At 37.3% G+C, this 27,146-nt stretch overlaps 1 protein-coding gene across 2 annotated transcripts in view; it reads left to right on the top strand.

The window, feature by feature from the left end:
- Positions 1-25,156, top strand: part of sema3fa (sema domain, immunoglobulin domain (Ig), short basic domain, secreted, (semaphorin) 3Fa) — a 55,631-nt gene extending 30,475 nt beyond the window's left edge. The window contains exons 3-19 of one of the 2 annotated variants that reach the window (XM_077198136.1): positions 9,524-9,684; positions 9,806-9,868; positions 9,993-10,112; positions 10,992-11,081; positions 12,256-12,349; positions 12,482-12,601; positions 13,410-13,549; positions 14,755-14,869; positions 19,008-19,077; positions 19,910-20,054; positions 20,148-20,370; positions 20,489-20,577; positions 20,760-20,801; positions 21,038-21,195; positions 21,759-21,826; positions 21,927-22,060; positions 23,320-25,156. In XM_077198136.1, coding sequence (XP_077054251.1) covers positions 9,524-9,684; positions 9,806-9,868; positions 9,993-10,112; positions 10,992-11,081; positions 12,256-12,349; positions 12,482-12,601; positions 13,410-13,549; positions 14,755-14,869; positions 19,008-19,077; positions 19,910-20,054; positions 20,148-20,370; positions 20,489-20,577; positions 20,760-20,801; positions 21,038-21,195; positions 21,759-21,826; positions 21,927-22,060; positions 23,320-23,742 — 2,255 coding nt within the window. In that variant the 3' untranslated portion in view covers positions 23,743-25,156. The remainder of the gene's footprint in view (positions 1-9,523; positions 9,685-9,805; positions 9,869-9,992; positions 10,113-10,991; positions 11,082-12,255; positions 12,350-12,481; positions 12,602-13,409; positions 13,550-14,754; positions 14,870-19,007; positions 19,078-19,909; positions 20,055-20,147; positions 20,371-20,488; positions 20,578-20,759; positions 20,802-21,037; positions 21,196-21,758; positions 21,827-21,926; positions 22,061-23,319) is intronic. The other variant, XM_077198138.1, reaches the window with a different exon arrangement.
- Positions 25,157-27,146: the final 1,990 nt, after the last annotated feature.

The following is a 27,146-nucleotide window of genomic DNA, read 5'->3' as shown; positions in this document are numbered from 1 at the left end:
AATCAAGGCAAAGACAGAGACGAAAGGCACTCAATAAATGAGTGGACCGCAACGGCCAAATCAAAGCTTACAGGCTCTCTCACACACCCTTAATCAGCAGGCGAGGAGCGGCTGCCGCTTTCAGATGCTTGTTTCTCGCCTGTCACATGCCGTTAAGGTCTTCTGCTTGGTTACGGGTCGCTGTGACTATTCACTCCTGGGATGACCTCTTCCTTGTTTCCAAGCAACAGAGGTCAAGTGGATGTGTGTTGAGTATCCAGTAGGCAACCCACTGACCCCACCTTTAATGACCCAGAGGCCTCTGGCTGGAGTGCCAGTGTGTATGATAACCTTTGTGACCCCTTGACCCTGATCTTACTAACCAGCGTAGCCATTGTGTGGTTGAATGGTTTTGTGGTGTCAGAGAGATGGCCACCAAACTAAAGCACAATGGAGTTGTGAAAAGACAGATTTTCACACCCTAAGGGGGTTAATTTAAAATGAGATGATATTGAACAAACAAAAAATGCTTTCTTTCTTCCAGTTTTATTGAACATGCTTCTTGAGATTCCTGAGATTTGGTAATCAGTATTTCACTTATCCAGATGACAATCTCTTCTTCAGTGAGGTCTCATGTCTTGTGACAGAAATACGCAATATTGCGTGAGTGTGTTGAAAGCAGGATAGAAGATTGAATGTCACAGCCTTTTACATGTTACTTAAATTCAAGTGTTGCTAATTCAAAAACAAGTCAAGAGAAGACCAAGACAAAAGTAAGGTCAGTGTGTACGGCTGTCTAAAAGATTATACTTTCTGAATTGGTCATTCTCTTAAGAGAGGGATGTTGTTGCAGTAAATGTTACAATGGGCATACAGTATGAGGCTCATTTCAAATTTGTTCATGCAAAATATTCCTGCATTGAATATAGTTTTTTTTTTTACATATAAAACAATAACAGTAAGTCTTTTTGAAATAAATTAATACTTATGTTAACCCCCCCCCCACACACACACACTGTAAAACAGTGAAAGCATAGATTGCCTGAAAATACCGTCAATGGCAGGGAAAGAGTTAAGCTACAATGCATTAAATTGCTCAAAGGGACAGTAAAGATGTTTCTATTGTTACAACGAAAAATCAGTTTACAATAAATGGACTTTCTATTAAAGTTGCAGTAGGGAGTTTTGAGAAAATGTTGACTTAGCCTGAAATTTTGAACAAGCAAAACTTACAGGTCCAACCCCCTTGCTCTCTGCTGCGCTACAGCCCTCCCTCCACAGCTCCTCCCCCACAGCGGAGCCTGCCGTGAACGCGCAGGCTAGTAAGCAGGACCACCGATGACGGCGGATTATAAACAGTTATGGAACATTCACTAATAGGGACGAAACATCAACAATATGGTTTACACTGACTATGGCCTGCCCATACTTTGACTACAAACTTGGTCCTCAAATCATTATGTAATACATGTAACTTTATAACGTTGCACTCTTTCTATAAGTTATAAATAGCTAGTAAGATAACGTTAAAGGATTAGTTCACTTTTAAAAAAACTTTTGCTGATAATTTACTCACCCCCATGTCATCCAAGATGTCCATGTCTTTCTTTCTTCAGTCGAAAAGAAATGAAGGTTTTTGATGAAAACATTCTAGGCTTTTTCTCCGTATAATAGACTTCAATAGGACACAAACGTTTCAAGGACCAAATGACAGTTTCAGTGCAGCTTCAAAGGGCTTTAAACGATACCAGACGATGAATAAGGGTCTTATCTAGCGAAACGATCGGTCATTTAAAAAATAAATAAAAAACTTTAAGTTTTATAAGCACAAATGCTCGCCTTGCTCTGTTCTGTAATGCACGTTCGTGATCCTGTTCGAACTCGTTCATCAAAATGAACAAATCTGTTTTTGAGTCATTTCGTTCGTTGAATGAATGAAATGACTCAGAAAAAGACTCGCTCAAAATGAACAAATCTTTTTCCGAGTCATTTCGTTGGTTGAATGAACAAAATGACTCGGAAAAAAATTCGTTCATTTGGATGAACGAGTTCGAACAGGAGAGTCCTGAACGACGGTACGCGCTCGCGCTGTGCAAGAGAGGGGTGATCAGCGCGTACACGAGCGTGATTGACACTGCTAAGACATTCCTCCTGGCGCTGATTGGTTGTTTCTGACTGGGAGCGGTGTATTTCTGCAAATGGCAATAGGACCACAGGGAGGAGCCAGAGGAGCTTGATTTTTTCACAGATTATCTGTCTCATATTCTACTGTCAGGACATAATGACAGTTTTAACAAATATTTGTTTACAAAAGTTACCTACTGGAGCTTTAATCTGAGAATCCTGAAAAAAATATATATCATGGTTTTCAGAAAAATGTATTATTGCAAAGTCTGTTCACAACAAAAGACTAACACTCTCATCTGACCCAGGAAAAGAAGCAAAAGATAGTCAAATGTAAGTGAGAGTGTGAAAAAAAGAGATTGAGTGAGAAGAATCAGAATTATCTGTCATCTCTTTCCTGGTATGAAGAAAGTGAAAGAAACTAATGAGGCAAAAGGCAAGACCAAACTAATGAAATTGTTTAATGCACTTTAAAAAACAAATTCAATCAGGATGATTTTTTATTTTTTTTGTTCCAGTAAAAATTTCAAAACATCTTTGAAAAGCAAAATGTGCAAGATAATACGTCAAGGTTAATTGAATTTTATCTTTAATTCAATTTAATAATAATTTGAAATGTTTTTCACAGACCTCACTAAATTTCAGATTATGCTTAAAACAAGTACACAAATGTGTTAGTGATGTAGAAAATAAACTTCAATAAAAATCAAACTCATGGTCTTAATATTTTATATCTATTTGTTTTTTCAAATAAATTATTCTTGTTTCAAAGATAGTTTTGACAGTTTTATGACTTTCGCATTGTCGCTACCATGATGGTGTGAAACATAGGAGGGAAGACCGATCTGGTGTTGAAACATGTTAAAAAGGAAAAAGATTAAAGGAGAGAAGGAAACATCACATCTCTGATGGCATTTCTTGTTGGAATGCTTATTTGAAAAGATTTGCTGCAACCATCAGATTGACCAATATGATAACATTAAACAGGAAGAGGAGCTGCGCTTATCAGTGTCTGTTTGTTGACAACCTCATTTAAGAAGAACCATCCCTGTGATATCAGAAGATGTTGAGATAAACACCTCAAGGTCTTCTGTAGAGAGAAAGCTAATCAGGTTCATCAGGCAGGGCAATGTTGGATGCATGCATAAGAAAAAGTTTTTTTTTGGTCACGAGAACTCAGAAAAGTGTGTTTTGAATGGACTTGCCTCATATATTTGACATGCCGTGTAGCATGTGAAATTAAATCAATCGAAAACATCATGCTAGGATTGTTTTATGCTCACCGTTCCCCACATTTCTTTGGGTTTAACACCTAAGAAGGATTGCTAAATTTGTTTAACTGTTCACCAAGGCTAAACATGATTCTTCAAGCACATTAATCGATATGACTCAAGAATCTGAGGTGTTGTTTTTGGCTGTGTTCTATACACATGGCAAAATGAGAAAGGTCAGGGCTTTTCCAGACATACCATCCATAATAGGCTGTCACATCAAATTCTGATGTAAAATAAATAGGCCTAACTATAGTGTATTATGAGCTGTGATCTTGTGCAAACACATTCTGACATCTTTAATAAGCTCTTTAAACTAGAGCAAGGACTTTGGGTCGTCGCACCAAATGGAGCCATGGCCTGTTAATTATTACCATGTTTCTGCTGTTAGGCTGCTGTTTGTGAGAAGGGAGGAATTAAGTTTTTCCCATTTTCAGAAACAATTCACTGTAGGATCACATGGGTCAGGGTAACACACGGTGCTCGATTTGTCGCTGAGTGTGTGCCTGTGTCTGTGAGCGTGATCTATGACCCTCACTCTCACTGAAACTGTGGGCCAAAGCAAACAGTGGCTCCCATCACTCCCTGAGGCAAAGACTCCCAACCAAAGAGATTCACACCCCCCCTCGCCCCCATCTGTGATATTTTGGTTATCTTATTCCTATTATGTTCTTTTAATGCATCACTGTTCTCCCCAATTCACTCTTTCTTTTTCTTATTTTTCATATGCTTTATACGTTCTCCTCAGATGAGGATTTTTTTCCATGGTACTCAACAGATTGCGTGGTTATGAGTACAGTGGCTCCAAAAAGAATTTGGACACTTAAGCCATGATTAAACTTTTTATATACACAATTATATATATATATATATATATATATATATATATATGTTTTTGAATTATATACGAGTTCATTTTATTTTAAAGGAATATAGAGCTTTTAAATCAAATCATTTTGATTGAAGGCTGTTCAAATTATGAAACTATATGTGTAAGTGTACTTGTTAAAAAAAAAAAATCTTGGACACTTTTTTTAGTTGTCGAATGAACTATACACCGGTGGTTATTCTGCTGTGTGAATTTGAGGGGAACTAACTTCATCCTATACAAGAAACTTCATAGACAAGCTAGTTAAATATAATTTTAAAAAGTGGCTCAGGTAAGTGAAGTTGCTTCCAATAAAAACTATATAATTATTTCTTAGCAGATGCCACTTGGTTTGATGTGTGACTTAAATGTCCAAAAGTGTCCAAATACTTTTTAGGGACACTATATATTTGCGCTGTGCAAATAGCGATATCTATTTACACTAAGTAAAAATAGCAATAGATTCTATTTACACTAAGTGAAAATAGCAGTATTTTCTTTACAAAAAGTGTAAATAGTGGTCAGATACTATTTGCACTCCAGTATTTTAGTACATTATAAAAAGTATGCAATAATAACAACGTAGTGTGAAAGATTATTATTCAAAAAATAAATGCCGCCTTATTGGGGACAATAAAGCCCCAAACCCTTTATTATTAAATAACCGTTAAGCACTTTAATTCCACTTTTCACATATTTTCTTCATATTTATTGAAAATAAATGCCTTCCCAATCTGATATGCGATGGGAAAAGGGCGAAAGGGGGATTAGAACTCTGGTCGATCGCGTCAAAAAGTATCTACAACACGCCTTACTCCCTACACAACTGCTGCTGACAGGTCACAGGCGTTTTTTGTGCTTTTGTTTGACCCAACCAGACATTTGTACCAACAAGGCAGGCTATTTGCTCTTAGTGTAAAATTATCCTCCAAAGTCTTGTGGAAAATAGGCAATGCATTTTTAGTTTTGTGTGCAAAACATTCAATAAAACTAGTGAAACTATTTACAATGAGAGCTCATCAGTAAAAGTATTATAATACTTTTATATTTTAATTAATGGTAGCGAGGAAGAAAGGGAAAATGGGTTTGGAGGTCAGTCTTTATTTAACTTTTTTTTACAGGTCCACTTAAAAGATGAAAGCTAAGTTGGTTGCCACTTGGTTTGATATTTCGTTATTTAATGTAATGAAATACATGTATTTGAAGTGTGGATTTGTCGAGATACTAAGATACTGTGTATATGTACAGTATATATTGTGGCCCTCTCATTTAAATAGTTTGAATGTGTCCCCCATGACTTCTGAGCTGGGAACTTCTTCCACAGGTGGCACAACTTACAAGTTGTAAGTTTGTCTGTTTATTTTGCACTTATTTGTCATAAAATTTTGATGGACAGATGAGAGAGAAGAAAAAAATAAATGTTATCTGTGTGGTTTGATTAAATCCTTTACTTTAATCACCCTGCCCTGTCTTCCCAGAAGATAAGGGTAATGCAGTAATCCTCTGTCAGGGATGAGGGCTGTTAAAATCAATTCCTCATACACATGGCAAACGTGACAGGAAAATTTTCATTCGGTTAGATTGAATCACACACACAACTCAATGATAACAGGCAGTGCAGGTAAGGTCTCTCTCTCGATTACATTTGGTCCACTGTCCTTCAACTGGTCACTCAAATCCATGCGAGCTGTCAAGTGACAGCCCTTTGAAGCCAAGAGATAAGACCTAATCCTCAAGTGATCATTTAGGCTGGATAGCTGAAGGTAAAGAATAAAGATCAGTCTCCAAAGATAAAGTTGTGTGTGTGTGTGTGTGTGTGTGTGTGTGTGTGTGTGTGTGTGTGTGTGTGTGTGTGTGTGTGTGTGTACGTTTAAATTTAGATCTCACATCGAGTCCTCATAGTACTAAAAAGTAGTTTCTCCAGTGTCCAGATGTCTTTGCTGCTCTTATACACTCTTTTAAAGTCACCACGAAATCAAACGGGACAATTATTTTTTTTTTTTTATGGAATATTGCAGTATTTATAATAGTGGTCGACTGATATTGGTATTTTGATAGCTGATGCCGATATCTTAGAGAGCAGGGTGGCCGATGGCCGATATAAAGCTAATATTTTCATATATATATACTTTATATTTATTTTAATCATTATTTAATAAATTAGAAATAAATTAGAAAACAAATCCTTAATAGAAATCCAGTATTTTTCACAAAGTAATTGTTTAAAAATATATTAATAAAAAGGAAGTAAACACTGTAACGGCACTCAGTAATTTCGTGCGCACTGGTAATCATATTTTTTCAAATAAAGATAAGGTAATGCTAATTTTACATACAGAACACAGTGAAAATGACATGCAGTTAGAGCACGTGCTCTGACACAAGCCAGTTCTAATCTGGCTTAATACAACACATTCCCCCGAGCTTCAGGTCTGAGATATTAAAGATGATGGGTTATAGTGTGTCAGTACAAAACTCGCTCTTCATTAAAAATATTAACACTTATGTTATGGAAAAATTGTCACTTTTTCTATTGCTATTCTGTTTAGATTGTTAGTTAACTGCATTATTAGTGCTGACAAAGACAGAGACATGGCTGAGAACTTGTTTGAACATGGTGCCCTTGTGCTTAATTAGAACCCTGAAAAGAGAAAGAGATGAGGAATTCTTGCTATGTGCCAGGAATGCCCACACAGGTAAATGAGATTTTATGTTGTCTGCGGCCCGTGCTAAATCTCTTTGTATAAGAGCAGAGTAGATTGTGCCTTCTGATAGAACGTTCATATACTGGTACTTTGCAGAGATGAGTTCTTCTCTGTGGCCTGTACATTCCTCTAGATTCCCAAACTTTCCAGTGAAACATTTGCCAAGCTTGACTATTGAATCTTGTTGTAGAATAACTTTTTTTGTTGTTGTTATAAAGTAAAAAAAAACGAATTCCTGTGACAATTAAATCTGATTCCTTTTTATAAAACAGTTCATCCAAAACATAACATGTTTCAAGAAAAGTTAATTAGGAAAGTCATTTTGTCTTGTTAGGGCCAGAGCACCGGAATGTGTGAGGACCCTATTGGAATTGGTCTGTTTATTTTGACTTTGTGATTCTTTTTAAAGCGAAATTTCATGAATCATCATTGCTATACAAACCACAAACAATTACCAAGTCAAGAAAGTAAGCTGAGGCCACATTTATACTATTTTAAAAGTGTTTTGTTACATCTATGTAGACATCATGTACTTGTGGTTATATTACAGACTATTTTGTACATTTTGAAAGACATTTTGAAGGCACTTTTCCATCCATTAGGCATTAAGCAATCAGAAATTATGTCTTTTTAAACTCTGATGATGGTGTTACGTGGTCTGGTCACTCTTTTTATTATGAAGTGGAAAATTTGACCTTTGTTTTTTTTGTCAAGACTTTCAACATAGATCTGTTTCACAATTGAATGGTTGGGGAACTGTTACAGTAAGATTAGAAATTGAAATTTTGCTAGGCCATTCTTTGTTTTGTATGCTTTGCCAAGTATCTGCAGTGTATTATTCCACCATCCAACATTCTGCAGTTGATTCTCAGGCAGACCTTATCAGAGACAGAAGCCAATATGTTGTGTTAAGTCGTTGCATTCCATTCTCCAAAGGTTTTCTTCTATAGTGAAGGTTTCCAAAGGTTTCCTTCTACCTCTGCAATAGTGGATCTTACAACACAGTCCTCCATGGTCATCCAAACAGAGTGCGCGGTGGACTCCATGAACCATAACATATATTGGTTCATGATAACTGGAGGGATGCATTGATATTAAAAATTCTGGTTGATGCCGATTTATCATTTTAAATGCCACGTGATGCCACGTGCCAAGTGAATTTAGGCATCATATCATTATGAAAAATCATTTAGATATTTGCTAAAGATTACATGGTAACACTTTATTTTACAGTGTCCTTGTTACATATGTAACATGTTATTACCATAGTAATAACAGTAAATTTTGCCTAATTACATGCAATTAACCCTCAACCAAATCCTAATCCTACCCTAACCCTATAGTAAGTACATGTTGTTAATTAATATTACACTGTACTTAAATATGAAATTACACTGTAACAATGACACATTAAAATAAAATGTAACCTATTACTTTATTAAATTATTAGTGTTTTTAAAGATTAACTTATGAGTGTTAGATTACAGTAAAACTAATTTAAATACAAAAATGAGCATGCATAGTTAAATATCCAATATCGCTGCAATGCATGGAGGTTTCAGACCACATACTGTACTCAATTTCCAACAAAAGGAACTAAGCTTGTATGAGGAAGAAAATAAAGCGTGACACCCCAGTTTTAGTAGTAGTATTTAAATATAAGACTCAGAGGCCCCACGAGAACTCTCGGAGAGCCAAAAATTCATAAGAAATCCACCCTGTAAAAGCAGGGCTGAAACAATAATAATAACAAAGGACCTAGGAATGTATCCAGGGCATTGAACCTCAGGGAAACCCTCCAGCCAGCTCAGCAGAGACTGCAGCCTGGTTATATCCATACAGCTGTACAGATGCTGTTTTATTGAGGAACTACTGTGACTTGCCAACACTTACTGTGTTTGGATTTATTGTATGTGAGCCCTTTTAGCGTTTGCTGATTTGGAGCATGGACATGCATCCAGTAGAAAGCCTATTATATTTAAAAAATCTTCTGAGGTGTTGATAAGTATTCAGGCTGTTTCTGTTATTTTGTTTCCCTTATTATCTTCAATAATGGTAATAATCCAACAGAGTTGCATTTCATTTATTGTACTGACAAGTTCTACTGTTCCATAAGAATTCCAGAAACTACTGTAAATAAAACAAATGGGCAATAAAACACTGTGACCAACAGTCTCTATGGGCTAATGAAAAGACTCTGGCCTCCTTAGCCTAGAATTGTGGGTTTAAGTCTGATCTGGGATGCTTTTCTGCAGAGTTGTTCCCATAACCAAGAGTTTGCAACACAGCTACATTGGCTACTTCGGGTTGTCCCACCCCAAACCCATGCAGTCGGTTAAGCCGCATGCAGATGTGGAAACTTGTTTGAAACGGTTATTATTTTTGCAGTTACATTTAGTGCTGCTAGAGGCATAAATGACACTTTAGCATTTCCATAACCATATTAAAGATTTTTATTACAAAAAAATAAATAATAATTTTCTAAGTTGAAAAAGTTACTGTTGTTTTTCCTCATGTGTGTCACTTTCAATAAAAGCTTCTGCTAAATATATAAATGAAATTGTTTTGTTTTTTAGAGCTGAAGTCTACTGGAACCGCCCATCACTTTGCCTTCCTGCTCAACTCCACGGACTATAGAATCCTTCGTATGGATGAGGACCATGATCGCATGTACGTGGGCAGCAAGGACTACATCCTGTCTCTTGACCTGAATGACATCAACAAAGAGCCCCTCATTGTAAGATTTCTCAGTTACACCAGACAAACTGCAACAAACAAAACTACAAGCAAGGCTTGGCTGTAGTAAATTTGAATCTGTTCCCTGGATTAGGATTATTTATCACTGTCTGTCTTCTCAGATTCACTGGCCTGTGGCTCCTCAGAGGAGGACTGAGTGTGTCCTCTCAGGGAAAGACATCAATGTAAGAAATGTACCACAGTATTTGTAAATCCTAAACTTGTTATTCCAACATGAGCATGTAAGCTTCTGGAAGTATTGTTTTACGATGACAGCATCACTGATATCATTCTGTTCTGTGTCGTCAGGGCGAGTGTGGTAATTTCATCCGTCTAATCGAGTCATGGAACAGGACTCACCTGTATGTGTGTGGAACGGGAGCTTATAACCCCATCTGTACCTATGTGGATAGAGGTCAAAGGGCACAGGTAAACTATCATTTGCAAGTCACCTGCTACCATTTGCAGGTCAAGGGTTCAAACTGTTTGCTACCTTAGTCAAAAGGTATTATGTCATTAGAGAGGAATGTTTCCCCACCCTAGAACAAACAGGATAATCTTTACCACCTGCATGTCTTTTGACACTGTTACTTAAAAACTCTTCCTAGTGTTTAGGAGGGTAATAGCATTTAATAGCATCCTAATTCCACCACCCTTCTTTCCCATGAACACATCCCATCATTAACACTGACTGCAGGAAAATTATTCAGAAATGTGTTTATACATAAGTCTAAATGTGTTTATACATAAGTGATTTCAGAAAAAAGTCTGAAATCACAATGAAAATCTGGGATTTTTTTCAAATTTAAACTGGATAATGAAAACTTATTCAAAATCATTTGCACTTTCTAGGTTACTATTCAAATATTAGCAAATTTGGGACATTGATCATGTGAACCACTTTCCGTTATTTTTTTATTTTTCAGTCACATATTGATTTGCTATTAACCCAAAATTTTATGAAATTAAAAAAATGAAAAATTAGCATTTTTCACTTGTGTTTTCAGGTTTTTGGATCCTGCTGTATTCGTTAATGTTTAATGGGATTCTGCAATATGCATATCTGTTTCTTTTATATGCATGCAAAGGGGCAGTTCATGTGCTCACAAGGTTTCCCAGCATGTGCATGTTTTAAACACAACTTAACATCTGCTCATCTTCTTTGTCCTCTATGCATACACCAAACTGCAGCCATCTTTCTAGTATATCAGCATCTTCCTTGTTTGGACACAGTCTTGGATGTTCTCTTGGGTCCCAATTGAATTCGTAGAAACAGGACTTTATTGAGGCACACCCCTTGTTTTATAGGGCTTGCTACAAGATCAGACGCCTCGCGCAGGAGGCCGAACCAGTCGAGCTGCAGACCCTAGTGCCTCTCCAGAACCATATGCACCCAAGGTGGGAAATGAAGTCTTCCCTTTGTTGTGAACAATGGGATTGAATTCCTTTTTTTAACTTTATTTTGGAATAATTTTTTCTTAAGTTGCATTTAGGTTTCTAGATGATTGGGTGTTTTTTTTTTACTTAGGAGCTTAAGGAAAGGTTCTGTTACACAGTATTTGGTTTTTCAACAGCTGGTTTTCTTAGGCGTTTAGAGAAACAGCAGAGGAACTGTTGTCTTTAGAGCTTGTCTTTCTCAAGTTTGCCTACACTTGTCCAAAGCCTGCCTTTGGCTCAGATATCTAGCAGAACATGCAGAGATTACTCCCACACCCACACTCCATCATGCTAAAAAGTGGTTAGTCAGCACAGAATTGATCGGTGGCTTATATTACATTTGCGGTGTGTGTGTGTAAATCTTACAAAGGATCCAAAAAAATATTTGTATATTATCCAAAACAAGTCTTTCGTTGAGACTTGAATCTGCTGAATTGCTGATATATTTTTAGCGGCATGTTGTAGACTCTTTAGATGTCCTTCTACACCTCTGCTTAGATTTTAATTAATGTGTTAATTCATGTTAGACATGTCCACTTGCTGTAGGCTACATATTTGGTGCAAACACAGCAGTCACCATACTTTAAAAAAAATGTTTCCATCTTTTTCACTGTAGCTAGCATGCAAACTGCATGGAGTAGAGTGAAGCATTTAGCATGAAGCAAGATCTTGTTTTCTTAAATACCAGAATTGAATAATTATCACTAACCCAAAGAAGCCATATAGACAGTTTTATATCCAAATGTTGAGAAGCTGATTGTGAGAAACTTTTCATTTTCTTTGGCAACTACCAAGAACCTTGGAAACTTTCGATTATGGCATTAATTTCTTTCTTCTGGGCAGTTTTTCACCATCTCCCTTTTGTCAAATGGCAATATATTGGTGTTGGCATTAGACAATATGTAAGACGCCAACATTAAAAAAACACACACGCAATAGGTTACCTAAACATATTTCAGCTTTATTACAGCCCCAAATAGTCTTTTTTCCATTTATCCCAGAGAACCTGTCCGCATTTCACTTCCTTGCTATACCTTCACACACTCTTAAACATTGGAAAGAGAATCAATACTGCTCATCTAATGTGATCAATTGTGCTCTCATTAATGAAACCTTCATGCTCTCCCCATTCCAGGAATACATTTTCCGACTGGAGCCTGGTAAAGTAGATTCTGGGAAAGGCAAATGCCCCTATGACCCCAAACTAAACAGCGTCTCAGCTTTGATAAGTACGTACCTCTATTGTCATCATACTTATACAAAGCATCATTTCCTTTGTTTCAGACTTGGATGAGCTCATTTTTCTCAAATTTATCTGTCTACCTCTCTTTATCTCCCTTATGCTCACTCCATTTTGGCAGATGGCCAGCTGTATGCCGGCGTCTACATTGATTTTATGGGAACAGACTCGGCCATCTTTCGCACATTGGGCAAACACACAGCCATGAGGACCGACCAGTATAACTCCCGCTGGCTCCACGGTATGCACAAAATGTTTGAACCATGGCGTACCACCAAGAAAAACCTTTCTTTGTTTAGTGTAGAAAGTGCCAGATATGAATATTCAACACTGACCCTTCATCCTACCTCCTGCACACTAACCTCATATTTAATAAACTTGGAGAGAAAAAAAATATTTCCCTCAAGCTACAATTACTGCTTAGTTAAGCTCAATCCTTGACCTTTATTAAAATGCCTGACTGTATTATTGCTGCGAGAATTTCAGTAGTTTAAAAAAAAAAAAAAGTATTTATTTATTTATTTATGCTCTATATAGTTTATTTTCAATACGTAATACCACAGATTGTTCCATCTACTTGTGTGATTAAACACACTAAATGACAGCTCCATACTAAAAACAATATCATTAATTCTGAGTTTTATTTGCCAAATTCAAAACAACAGTATGCTGCAGGACTTGCTGATAATATTCCTTTTCAAATTCATGCTCTTATTTTTATTTTAGTTAACAAAAATGTGTTTTTTACTGCTACCTTTCATCTAATAGTTTTCATTAATGGTTCACTAATAGTACACTAATGTTTTCGATTGGGTTTCTCTTGAATTACGTGTGACTCTTTGGCCCAGATTCTTTCAGACTGTTCAGTATAGTGAATAAGAGGACAGACTAACAGTGAGAGAGGTCATCATACACTTTGCATTAGTTGCACTTTTCTAGTGAATGTTATTTAATATCATCCCTTTGCTCTCCTTTTTCCCTCTTTGCTTTTTGCTCCATCTATGATTTATCTCTTTTGCTGTTTTTCCCTCTTTTTCTTTCTCCTTCAGATCCAACATTCGTCCACGCACAGCTCATCCCTGATAGTGCAGAAAAGAATGACGACAAGCTGTATTTCTTCTTCCGTGAGAAGGCCTCTGAGATGGGTCAGACTCCCATGGCTCAGTCCAGGATTGGCAGAATTTGTTTGGTGTGACATTTTCTTAACCTTTGTCTTTTAATCCAGTACAACATATCTACATATCCTTAAAGGAATATTTCACTTATTTGCCTTCAAGTTGCATGACTTTCTTTCTTCAATTATACACTGAGAAATCTAAAAGAATGTGCTTGCACTTTTCCATGCACTTTTCCACGAAGAATGAGCACTGGAGCTTTTAAGTCTTCAAAAAGAACTATAAAAGCATCATAAAAGTGTCCGTACAACATGTCACATTGCCACAATATGCAATAGTGTTGTGTGAATAACAGACTAAAATTTAAGTCATTTTTCTTTGCTAATCATCCCCTCCAGTAAGAGGATCCAAATCATTGAGTCAGTGAGTTGAGCTCAATAACAGGATTACTCTTCTTCGAGAACAAATCAGTTAGATTGTTTTTTGTAAACTGATTAATTGTAAATAACTGACTCAAGTATGACTCATTCACATTGGAAATTGCTAAATCTCTAACACGTCATATAGAACTGGGGCTTCTGTCAATATCGTATTTCTTTATTTTCAAGTTTCGGTCTTCCGTGCACAAAGCTTTCATATGGCTTCAGAAGACTCCACATTTGTAACTGCACAGAAAAGTACATTTTTCAAAATGTTCAACAGAAGAAAGTAAGTCACATGAGTTTGGAACAACATGAGGATGAATAAATCTTGATGTATTCCCATTCAATATTCTAATAATTTACTATACATTTTTCAATTATTGGGTGTTCCTATGCTGAACATGATGCTAAAGAAATCATGTCCTACATGACTGAACTGTTGATTGGCAGGTTCTCAGTGTCCTCAGATCCATCATTGTCCAATGCCTCCTACATGAGCAACCGCTTGTTTCTTGATTATTTTTTGCTGTTTTAATGTGAATCAAAGAAGCATGTTTGTAATAAGTGGGTAGCTGCTGGCGGCTGGTCACCGGGCATCGCTGCGTCTCATTATTGAAGTTGGCTGCTGTCCATAGCAGATGGGGCTGCGCAGTGCTCAAAGCCAATGTTTACAACCCAGTCACAGCCAGTTAATGCAAACCCACAGAAATAGCCTTGATAGAGGGACAGATACTAATGTTAAGAAATGTCTCTATTTCACAGATACGGGTGTCCATCATATCATATTTTACAACTAGAATCTGTTAGGTGTCTAACAGTGTTTCTTTATGGCTAACATGACCTCACTTCCTCTACAGAATGATGATGGTGGACACTGCTGTCTGGTGAATAAGTGGAGTACTTTCCTGAAGGCTCGGCTCATCTGCTCTGTGACCGGCTCTGATGGAATTGAGACACATTTTGATGAGCTCCGTAAGTCTCTCTTTTTGCAAAGTTGTAGTTTATGGATTTTTTCCTGAGACTGGGATTGAATATTTTACATAGTTGATCTTTATTACATGACTTCAGATCAGGATGCTGACAAAAGCAAATATGGTTTAATGTGGTAACATCAGAATTTTTTTGTTTTCTCGGACTGCTTGCATTTGATTATTTCTAACAGGATATTTTAAATTAAATACAAGCTGTCCAAGTGAACAATTCAAAGTAGTTGAATTGTCTTTACATTTCCTTTCCTTGTAAAAAAAAAAAAAAAAAAAAAAATTGGAAATCTATATGATCCGACTAAACCATGGTACTTTAAAATATTTTAAGTTAGTGTAATACCATGGTACCTTGATGTATTCCATGATACTGACCCTTACAAAACATTCTGTACTGAGATGTTACCATGGTACATGGATCAGATGGTAATACTTAATATATAATGGAATTTAAATGTATGCATTATTTTTAAAAGGTACCCCATGACGCTTCCAAGAATACCATGGAACTAACATCTAACATCCATCCAGATACTTTTTGTTAGTGTACTGATTATTTGATAAATCTTTCGGTCTAATTCATTTACCTAGAGGACATTTTATGCTGTTTGGTTTTTATGGACATGGCTTGTATTACAAAATATAGAATAAAACAGCTTTAACATTTGATTGAGTCCATATATACAATGAGGTGTTCACCGAAGGCACATTATAATCTGTTCTGTTCTGTTCATTTTCACGGTATACTTGCTGAAATAAGAGGCCTCTTATTTCACGATAGGGCATGATATAGCTCATTTGTGGAAACCGTATGTGTCTGATGGTTCAATGGATATTTCTCTCCAGAGGGTATAACTTGGAAAAAGTAATTTCCTCTCTTTCCTGTATGTGCAGCGTCTAGCACTTGTGCTTTAGTGTGAGGTGCCACAAGGGCCTGTGAGAAATGTAAAAGTGGCAAGCAGTTCTGAGTAGTTTCTGTAGAGCTTTAAATGACAAATTAGGCTTTAAAAAAGTTGTCCTAAAACCGTCTTAATATAAAAATGTCTTATTTTTGTGGTTTGACATTATGCTGCTTACATGATTGTGCATTTATGTGCACATGTGTGAAGTAACGCATACATGTAAGCTGCATCTTAAAGGGATACTCCACCAGTTTTTCTTATTAAACTATGTTATTCCCTTAACTAAGACGAGTTGATACATACCTCTCTCGTCTCATTTCGTGCACTATATCGCTCTGTATTGCCGCAAAACTATGTTAGCACTTAGCTTAGCCCATGCATTAAATATGGGCCAAGCAGAGAAGCGACCAAACACTTCCACGTTTTCCCTATGTAAACACAGTTACTCGAGTAGTGTAACTTGACCTGTGCTGGTGACACAAAATAAACCGTTGCGCTTTTCTAAGCGTTTAAAATTGATGACTATATTGTATGGCGGAATACCATAACAAGTGCTTTTGAGCACTTCGACTTGGCGCAATAATATCTTCACTCGTGAAAAGTCCTCTTACCGGCTCCCGCTTCCTCTCGTTGTATTGACGGAAATGTCAGAGGGAGAGGAAGCGGGAGCCGGTAAGAGGACTTTTCACGAGCACTTGTTATGGTATTCCGCCATACAATATAGTCATCAATTTTAAACGCTTAGAAAAGCGCAACGGTTTATTTTGTGTCACCAGCCCAGGTCAAGTTACACTACTCGAGTAACTGTGTTTACATAGGGAAAACGTGGAAGTGTTTGGTTGCTTCTCTGCTTGGCCCATATTTAGTGCATGGGCTAAGCTAAGTGCTAACATAGTTTTGCGGCAATACAGAGCGATATAGTGCACGCACTGAGACGAGAGAGGTATGTATCAACTCGTCTTAGTTAAGGGAATAACATAGTTTAATAAGAAAAACTGGTGGAGTATCCCTTTAACGGGCTTACACAAAATGGAGTCTTTCCCGTTGTGGGAGAGTTTGATTGACAGGACTGAAGAGGATTGGCTGATAAACCAGCTGTAACAGCCTCAGCCACTCTTAAGAGGCAAATGAATATAAGCGCATGAATGCTGGAATTTTATTGCTTTTGCAACGTGAATAAATTGAGTAAGCGACCGTTCTATGCGCTTCATTTACCAGCTCCTGTAACAGTGCACAAGGTACCCTGAGGACTCCTTTCCCCATCTCTGCCCTCTCTTTCTCACTCTGGTTGGGTATTCACCCTCCCTCTGACACTGTGTTTGAGGAATGAACTTGTCAGTGGAGTTTTTGACTGCATGGATGTTTTCCCTTATCCTCAGAGGGGCAGTGAGGTTTTATGGGTTGTTTTTTGTGGCTTGGCAAGAGCGAGATTTGTTCGCTGTAGTGTGGGATTTTCCCTCAGCGCTTGATTACTTAGTCCGTTTAGCCGTGACTATCCATCTGAGGTCATCTTCTTTCTGTTTTTGATGGGACATCTGTCTATTCTTTTACCACTCGCCCTCCTTACGTTTTAAACTATCTGGGTGTGCTTTTGTTTCCTTCTCTGCTCCCCTTTTTTCACCCTTTTTCTACGTACCTCTATCTCTCCTCCCCCCTAAACTGTCCCTCAAGAAACTGCTCTTATGGTGAACCCCCCAAAAAACGTACCCACTCTGCCCATTACACTCTGTTTCTCCCAATGGTCTTGTTCCATCTTTCTCATTTTGGCTAGCATACTATGACTGGTCCTTTGTGGACCAGTTAATTTGTGTCGAAACAAGCAGGAGAATTTCAGAGACTGAGACAAAGATAGAGGAGAACAGTAAGAGGGAAGGATTGTCCTCTCAATGCAAAGTATTTTGTGTGATGTAATTGAACTTGATTTGATTGTCTTCCCCCGCATACACTCACAGACTTCTGACATTAAGCTACAGTGATTTCAGTGTCACTGGCTGTGCTAAATTGAGCTACAAAAATAATGAATGTTTTCAAACAGGTTTCTCTGACAATTTGCCAATCTTTCATTGTTCAGGAAAAACAAGAAGTTCTGTTCCCAAACTTGTGACATTGGTTTAGCCATTGTTGGTATACCAGACCGTAAATAAAGCTCAAAATTGGAATTAGTGTGTCCCAAATCATAGTACATTGAAAACCACAGAACCCCTAAGTGGACAAAAAAAAGGTAGTACAGTACATTTCAATACTTGTGTGTCTAGCAAAAGATTCCCCAAGAAACTTTGCATTTGTTTGCAACACCTTTGCATTCTCTCAGAGATTAAATATAAGAAATATAGATTTTTCTCTCACCTCACATTATTTCAATCACAAAAGTTTTGCAAGCGCAAAGTTTCTCAGGTTTGCATAAGAATGCCAAATGCAATAAAATAAAACATTTTCTCACGTCTAATTTTTTCTACCACCTTTTGAGGCTCCATAGAAAACAGCATTCCAGAGGTGCCTAAACGGCATTCGATTTCCAGTGAGTTTTCAGTGTGCTAATATTTCCAACAACCCCTTGTGCAACCAGAGATGAGTTTGTGACTGTTTTTTTTTTTTTTTACTTTTTCCCGTAAAAAAGTAGTGAGAAAGGCAATAACGAAGCTGCCATAGCAAATTTTTAATTTAAAAACTCAAAGGGGCTGATAGCAATTTTAGCTGTTTTGCTAATTTCTGCTATCAGTTAGCCACTACATTAGACCTCAGCTACTGCATCCCCCATCCCTGTACCACACACCAAAACTCTGCCCAAATACTTGTCAGCTAACCGAATATCAGCAATATCAAAACATTCTATATTTTATGAGTGACTGAAAAAGGGCGAGCCACTTCCCTATCTCGTTTGATGTTAAGCTATAGCTGTCACAGAGACTAATGGAATTTTCTAAGGAAACCTATTTATATCAGTCGGGTAGTAAGGACGTTTTATGTTATATTCCAAAAACAATGCTGCCAGCACTTAAGTAATAATGAATTAGGCTAGATGCTAAATGTTTCGAGGTGCTATGCAACAAAGGAATCTGTGGTATCTAGATTCAATCATATGTCCCATTACCTGCTCACTGTCTCACTTACATACTCAAAAGAATTTACTTTTTTAATGTCACCACCAAACCACTTCAGAAGTAGGTGAATCAGCTCATTTGTTTTTTAAATCCAGGAACTAAAGTAATTCAATCTTCCTTTCAGGGGACGTGTACATCCAGAAAACCCAAGACATCAAGAATCCTGTCATTTACGGCGTCTTCTCCGTATCTGGGTGCGTAAGTTCACAACGCTCTCTCCCAAAATATGAGATCCAATCCTCACTTCTCCTCGATGCCTCTTACTAATCAGGCCACTTATCAGATTGGCAGGAGAGCTTGAATAGATTTGCTTTCATATTCACACTCCAGTTGCCCACGGGGCAACACCCCCATTTCTCCACTGCTGAAGACTGTCTCTAACATACTGAATAACAAGTGTTTGGCAGGCTTTGCAGACGGTAGTACAAGTCCTCTAACAGCACAAAGGAAGAAGCTTTTCTGTGAATCTGAGATGTGATATTCTCATAAGGACTTATCTACATAATACCACCACTATCAGATGCAGTTATGAGAAGAAATTCGTACACGCTAAAATATTATACAATGGCCTCAGAGGAATCTGTCAACATTTTAGATGAGTTTCACATGCTAATCATCCAGTGTAAATATACAAGACTGTGTGTGTTATAACAATTCACATTCTAGCTGTAGATTAAATCAGCGAAGCCCTCAGGCTCTGTCTGAGCTCTTTAAACCCAAAAGTACCATTCTTGGTGATGATAGTGAAGACTCTCTCCATCAACTGCTAGTGATTTCACAGCTCTATCTGTCTCTCTCTCTCTCTCTCTCTCTCTCTCTCTCTCAATCTGTGTCTGTATTTGTGCTAATTTGTGAAACGGCATTCCCAACTCATTTTACATCTGTACTATGACATACAGTGCTGTCAAAAGGGAAAATACGAGTGAAAATGCTTCTAATTGTGCATTTTCAAGGCCTGTGTGATTTGGTCTAATACTGTGTTTAGATCTTCTCAGCACGTCAATCTTTCTCTTTCTGCATCTCTAGGTCTGTATTCAAAGGTTCAGCAGTATGTGTGTATTCGATGGCTGATGTCCGCATGGTCTTTAATGGCCCTTTCGCTCATAAGGAAGGGCCAAACTACCAGTGGGTTGCCTACCAGGGTAAAATCCCTTACCCCAGACCAGGAACAGTAAGTGTCACAAATAACATTTAGAATAATAATCATTCATGTTTTAAATTCTTAGAAGCTAATATACATTTGATGTTATCTTTCTAATCACAGTGTCCAGGAGGGACGTTCACTCCCAACATGAAGTCCACAAAAGATTACCCAGATGAGGTTATCAACTTCATGCGCAACCATCCCACCATGTTCAATTCTGTTTATCCAGTCCATAAGCGCCCCCTAGTGGTCCGTACCAATGTGGATTATGAGTTCACCACCATCACAGTGGACCAAGTGGCTGCAGCTGATGGCAACTATGAAGTTCTTTTCTTAGGAACAGGTGAACTTACTACCCATCTACACATACAGATGGCTCGTTGAGAATATTTATTTATTCAGTGCCAAAGAATATTATGTTTTATACATATTTCTGACTCCTCTCTTTTGGTCATTTACAGATAGAGGAACCATTCAGAAGGTTATTGTCCTGCCCAGAGATGATTTGCAGACTGAAGAGCTGGTTCTGGAGGAGGTGGAGGTCTTTAGAGTAAGATCCTCTTTCCATTACACTTCCATTTTTATATTTTATAAAATGAAAAATATATAATATTGTGTTATACAGTGAATTCAGGATGATAGTGACACTTTTTGTGTCCCAATCAACACAAATTCACCTCTATATCTTGTACTTTTATATTTGATAAAAATATTATTATTTTCATATTTCAGGTTCCAACTCCAATCATTACTATGAAGATTTCCCCAAAACGGGTAAGCTGAACAACAAATTCATTTAGAATTCAAAACTATTAATTTTAAATTTGTTAATAATATTAAATATAGTTTAAAATGGAATTTTTACATTGCATTGTCATTTAGCAGATGCTTTATTTAAAGTTAGTTACAAATGAGGAGTTACACATTCGTCATCCTGGGATTCTTGGAATCACTAGATGTATTTTGAATGAAAGTAACTTTTATTTTCCTGTCTTTGTGTGTGTGTGTAGCAACAGCTGTATGTAAGTTCAGGGGCAGGTGTCACTCATCTGGCTCTGCACAGGTGTGATGTGTACGGAGAGGCGTGCGCTGACTGCTGCTTGGCCAGAGACCCTTACTGTGCCTGGGATGGAAAGTCCTGCTCTCGCTACTCTGCAAACCAAAAAAGGTGAGAGCTACATATGTGTAAATGTCTTTATCATCACATCATTCCATTTAAAATATGAATCAATATAATGGTGCGTTCAAGTCATGGCAGAAAGATCATATTTACGAGTTTAAAGGAGACGAAAATACGAGTGGGAAGCTCTTTAAGATTTTCTTTAAGTTTACGAGTTGGGGGGTCTGTGAGAAACATAGCGGAATACCACAATACTTATAGGTATTTTGCAGCACATTGTCAGGCTTTTTTATTTACGACAAAATAAGCAAATTGTCTGCACAAAATATAATAGCATTGTAATATAACAATATTGTATGCAACAAAGTTTTTAGTGGCTTCATAAATGAATTAAAAACACAAAAAAGCATAGCACACCTGATGGACATTCTTTGTTTTTTAGTCGTAGAGTTTAAAAACCTTAATTAAGAGAAGGTACCCCACCATCTTGCTGACGTTTTAAACATGACTTCCCAAATCGTAAACGCGAACTTCCCAGGGGGACTTGAACTCACCATGAGATTTGTTTGAATTCATTTTCTCATTTGCTATTGGTGGTTTAAATCTTGTAGGCGGAGTCGGAGACAAGATGTGAAGTATGGCAACCCTATAAGACAATGCAGGGGCTACAATTCCAATGGTGAGGAATAATATTGATGAGTAGAACTACTTTGGAAGGAGTAAAATAAATCTTTTGATTTTGGTTATTGTTTTAGATATTTTGTTTTAATTCCTGCCAGCTAATAAGAACACGTTGGAGACAGTACAGTATGGAGTAGAGGGAAGCACAGCCTTCCTGGAGTGCCAGGCCAGATCTCCTCATGTGTCAATCAAGTGGCATTTCCAGAAAGAGAACAGTGATAGAAGGAGAGAGGTATGTGTGGCATAATGTCTCGTTATACCATAATTGTTTGAATGAATTTTGTGTCATTTTAATCATGCATTTATTTATTGAGATGTTATTTACTGAAGTCAGCGGCGAAACGTGACTCACCCCCTTCCCTCGTCAGGAAAAAAGTCAACTAAGCCTTAAATCAGCCTAGCTTACTGTGTCCTTACTATAATACTGCATGCTACCTTTGACATAAAATGCCAATAATCAAATGCAAATCATCATTACACATAATTGCATCATCACACAATCGGTGTGTGCATTTCAGTGGAATATGGTGACAACCGGCCACAAAACCAACATCATTTAATGTAAGCTGACGGATCATGACAGCGCTCAGACCAAAGCACGTTAGCGACAGACACTTCCTCATAGTGAACAGCGATTGTGGCATTTTGGAATCCATCTGCCCAATCAAGCAATGTTGATAATATATCATATCATTAGACTGGCACAGCAGCCGATTAAATGTATGTAACAGACCCTATTAATCTCATGATTTGAAAAATGTAACTATTATGCAGAATTTTTTGCAAATATGCATAATAGTCACCGAGTTAAATATTATTTTTACAACAGTTTAGGCCCTGATGGTTCCTCTCTGACTATAGTAATAGAATCAATTTATATTATTTTGCCAATAATCATTTAGTTTCTGTGTGTATATAAGCAGTTACAGCCATGTGGTGATGTGCAGTGTTATACCCTCTATAAAACAAATATTAAAAACAACATTTAAACAAAATTATTTCAAATCATTTTTTTTTAATTATGGAATTTTTATGACCTCGTACTAATTGATGCAGTTACAGCAATATTGTTATGTAAAGTGTTATGCTCCCTATAAAATGCATATAAAAATGTAAACAAAATTAATTCTAATGAGCAAATTTTATATATATATAACATGTGCACATATGCATGAGTTCACATATGCATTGTATTATTGAATATTTATGGCCTCACACTAATTGATAGAATTTGACCAGTTACATTAAAAAATAATTTTCACATTTTGTCCAAGCAAGCAATTTAATAGCTGATTTTTTTGAAGCGTAAAATCAGTTGGAACTAACTTTAGGGGGCTTGTTTGAGTTTGCATGAACTATATTTGTCAAATTCTGGATATGTTACTGAATGGTCTTTGACAACGAATCTAGAGAATTCACTTTAATATAGATTTTAACCTAAAATCTTAGTTATAGTTATAGTTATATTTTTCACCAACCCATGTATTTCAGATCCGCTCTGACGGGCGCGTCGTTCGCACGGAGCAGGGTCTCCTCCTGCGCTCTGTCCAGCTGTCTGACGGAGGGGTGTACCAGTGCACCTCCACCGAGAAGAACTTCAAGCACATGCTGGTCAAGCTTCAGCTAGTGGTTCTTTCCGCCCGCACCATCAACAGCATCCAGACGGAATCCAGCGTTCCCGCCACACCGCCTCTCCAGTCCAGCGCCTGGACGCCCAGCGCAGAGCAGTACAAAGACCTGCTGACCATCCTCAGCCAACCAGAGATGGGCCTCATCAACCAGTACTGCCAAGACTACTGGCAGATGGGGGACGACCAACACAAGAAGAAGGACCACAAGGAAGTACAGAAGGACCTACAGAAGCCGAGGAACAGGAGACACCACCAGGAGCAGAGCAGCATGGCTGAGACATGAAAGGGAAAAAACATCCCGCTCCGTCCAAACAGAGATTTCCCTGCTAGACTTGAGGTTGACCTCAAAGTCTCTGACCGCCTCTGACACACAAAATATTCAACGGATACCCACAACCATTATGGCCGAGGAGAAAATAAACAGTACGTTTTTGAAAATGAATAGTATTTATTGTAGGCTGTACATAGTTAGATTCTGTGGATATCTTTGTATGGAAATAGAGCAAAAAAAAAAAAAGTTGTGTATAGATCTGTGCAAATATTTTGTTATCATTGTACTTACCTTCCAATGTATTTATTACAACGGTATTCACGTCATAAAACACTGTGCGACTGTTATAAAACTTTGTGTACATACATACCACTAACCGGATAGTTGGACATTTGAAACTCTTGATGGACAGTTTGACTGCGCTTGATGTTTCGATACCAGAGCTATGATGGACTGCGTCAGAAGCCGTTGACTCTTTTAGCTGAGCACGTGTTCTCGTTCTGCAGATGTACGGATAAAGGAATTTCCATGTCTATTTGAGTATTCTGTGACCTCCCAAAAGACTTTGAGAAACACTTTATCACTCATCTATTAATCTTCTTGATCTTCCATATTTTGCTATGCTAATGTGTGTTAAATATAAAGTCGTTTCTGTGTGTTATATATTTGGTTTATTGTTAATTATAGGCTCCTGTACAGTACTGTATGTACATCCCTTTTTGTTTTGTTCTTTTCATTTATAGAAATATGTACTATTGCACGCAAAGAATCTCAAAAAGTTGGGGGTTCAAAACCTGTCCATCTCTTTGCAGAGCAGAGTTGTTTAAAGCATTGTTTAAAATTGTTTTTTTTAACCAAATCTTATGTAACTCTCCAGGCATTTTATGTAAAAAGAAAAACAAAAAAACTTTAATAGGCGATCATTTGGAAGCGTTAAATCATTTGGAACTAAACTTGTTTGAGTTTGCATGAACTGTATTTGTATACTGTACAGATATGTAGTCGAATTCTGGATGTGTTGCTGAGAGAGAGAGAGAGAGAGAGAGAGAGAGAGAGAGAGAGTGACAGAGAGAGAGAGAGAGAGAGAGAGAGAGTTTTCTAAAGACAGAGGACTCTGCCGAACTAGTGATGGAATCAAGCACAATTACCTGATGTGTGTGTTTCGCCTCTGTTGTGTTTTCTCAAAACACGCAGCAAACAGGCTGTGTGAAATGGTTGTTGTAAATGTTTTTTTTTTCTTTTATTTGTAAGAAATAATTCATCACTGTGGTTTGTCCTATTGTTTTGTCTTTTTTAGAATATTATAATGTGAAAAAGATCCAGAATTAGATGTTATAAACAGTTAATGTTATCGTAATGTATTTTTTATTTGTTTTATTTTACATCTTTGTCGTTGACTAATTAAAGTTATATATTTTATAACAAATTTAGGTTGGCCATTCTTCAGAAATGTTGCTGGGTATGTGAACCTTTCATTTTCCCTGAAGAGTTTACGGTTGATAAAAAAAAGCAATAGCTTCTAGTGATGTAGTACTCGAGTCCGGTCTCGGAATCGAGACCGATTTCTGCTTTCTCGGACTCGTCTCGGACTTGTTCCTTCAAAGACTCGGTCTCGACTCAGACTCGACCCTTCAAAGACTCGGTCTCGACTCAGACTCGACCCTTCAAAGACTCGGTCTCGACTCAGACTCGACCCTTCAAAGACTCGGTCTCGACTCAGACTCGACCCTTCAAAGACTCGGTCTCGACTCAGACTCGACCCTTCAAAGACTCGGTCTCGACTCGGACTCGACCCTTCAAAGACTCGGTCTCGACTCGGACTCGACCCTTCAAAGACTCGGTCTCGACTCAGAATCGACCCTTCAAAGACTCGGTCTCGACTCGGACTCGACCCTTCAAAGACTCGGTCTCGACTCGGACTCGACCCTTCAAAGACTCGGTCTCGACTCAGACTCGACCCCAAAGACTCGGTCTCGACTCAGACTCGACCCTTCAAAGACTCGGTCTTGACTCGGACTCCGCATAGGCGGTCTCGTCCCCATCATTAATAGCTTCTACACTTTACACCAAAAGTGGATTAAGGAAGCTGTTGATTTGCATATTTTATGAACCGAACTACACATCAGGGTCATTCACAATAACAAGTGTGATTTGTGCCTGACAATTTTATTTTCTTTACTAATAATATTAAATATCTCTTTCCAAACATGCTTTCTGTTGACAAACAATGGATAAAACTGTCTTAATTAGCAAATGTCATCACACCATACCATATAATTTTATCAATATTTGTAAACATTCTGCCAAGTAAAAAGAAAATGGTAACAGTGTCCTTATAATTAGATATGTTACAACTATTGTAATAGCAGAAAATTATGCATAATTAAACTACTAAACCTAAATCAAGTTTACTATACCCTAACCCTAATTATACAGCAAGTACATGCTGTTAATTAATATTACTCAGTACTTAAATGTATAATTGCACTGTAACAAGGACACCTTAAAATAAAGCGTAACCAACAAATCTGATCACCGAGTTGAAAAAAAAAATTTCTTTCAAAAAAGCATTTTTTTTACTGTAACTTTATGAATCATAATGTAATTGTGACATGCAAATTCTCAAAGTTGAAAAAAATTTATTTCAAAATTATTTTTGCATTACAAACTAAACCCAGATAAATCTATCAAATAATGTGACGGTTCTGTAAAAATGTTGCACAAATTGCACCAGCTCTTAAGAATGTCCAAATAATACTCGGATTTATGCAAACATATTTTTAACCCAGTGTAGCCAATGAAAAGCTTTCTTGGTAGTCTTTTTTTTTTTTTTTTTTTGATCTTTAAGCTAAATGTTTACTATGAATGTGATCATATAATTAAACGTTATGTGCATAAATGGTTCTTTCACGCATACTCTCAGAACATTGACACATCTAATAATGAACTGCTAATAATGAAGTACTTAAAAAAAAGCGTTCCTGTTTCTTTGTCTCTGTTACCTGTGATGCCTGTGGATTAAAATGTATCAATCTTCAGATTGGGGTCAATGAGCTGTCAGGTAAAAGAAGTAAAGCTCTTTAAACGCTGCGCTGCACACAGTGTACACTACGTGGAAACTGATTCTGATGACTACAGTGGGAAGGTGAGATTAGAATTACTCATGGAGATTTCAGAACACCTTCACATTCAGTCGTTTTATAAAAAGCAATTTCAAAAAAGTTTTTAGAAAAAGCCAAACAGACGCAATTTGATTTCATAATGTCAAGCATATTTTCAACCGAAAATAAGATAGAAAACTGAGATGGCAGACAACATATCCAATCATTTATGAGACCCATTTACTTTTCAGTCTTCTTGTGCCTGTTCTTGAATAGCATAACGACACTTGTAACATTCGTAGCGGTAGTGGTAAC

Source organism: Siphateles boraxobius, unplaced genomic scaffold, assembly GCF_051911475.1.
Source record: "Siphateles boraxobius isolate OS27281-9 unplaced genomic scaffold, OSU_SipBor_1 41, whole genome shotgun sequence".
In the NCBI taxonomy this organism is placed as follows: Eukaryota; Metazoa; Chordata; class Actinopteri; order Cypriniformes; family Leuciscidae; genus Siphateles; species Siphateles boraxobius.
The sequence above is the reverse complement of the archived record's forward strand: the minus strand, read 5'-3'. Positions and strand labels throughout refer to the sequence as shown.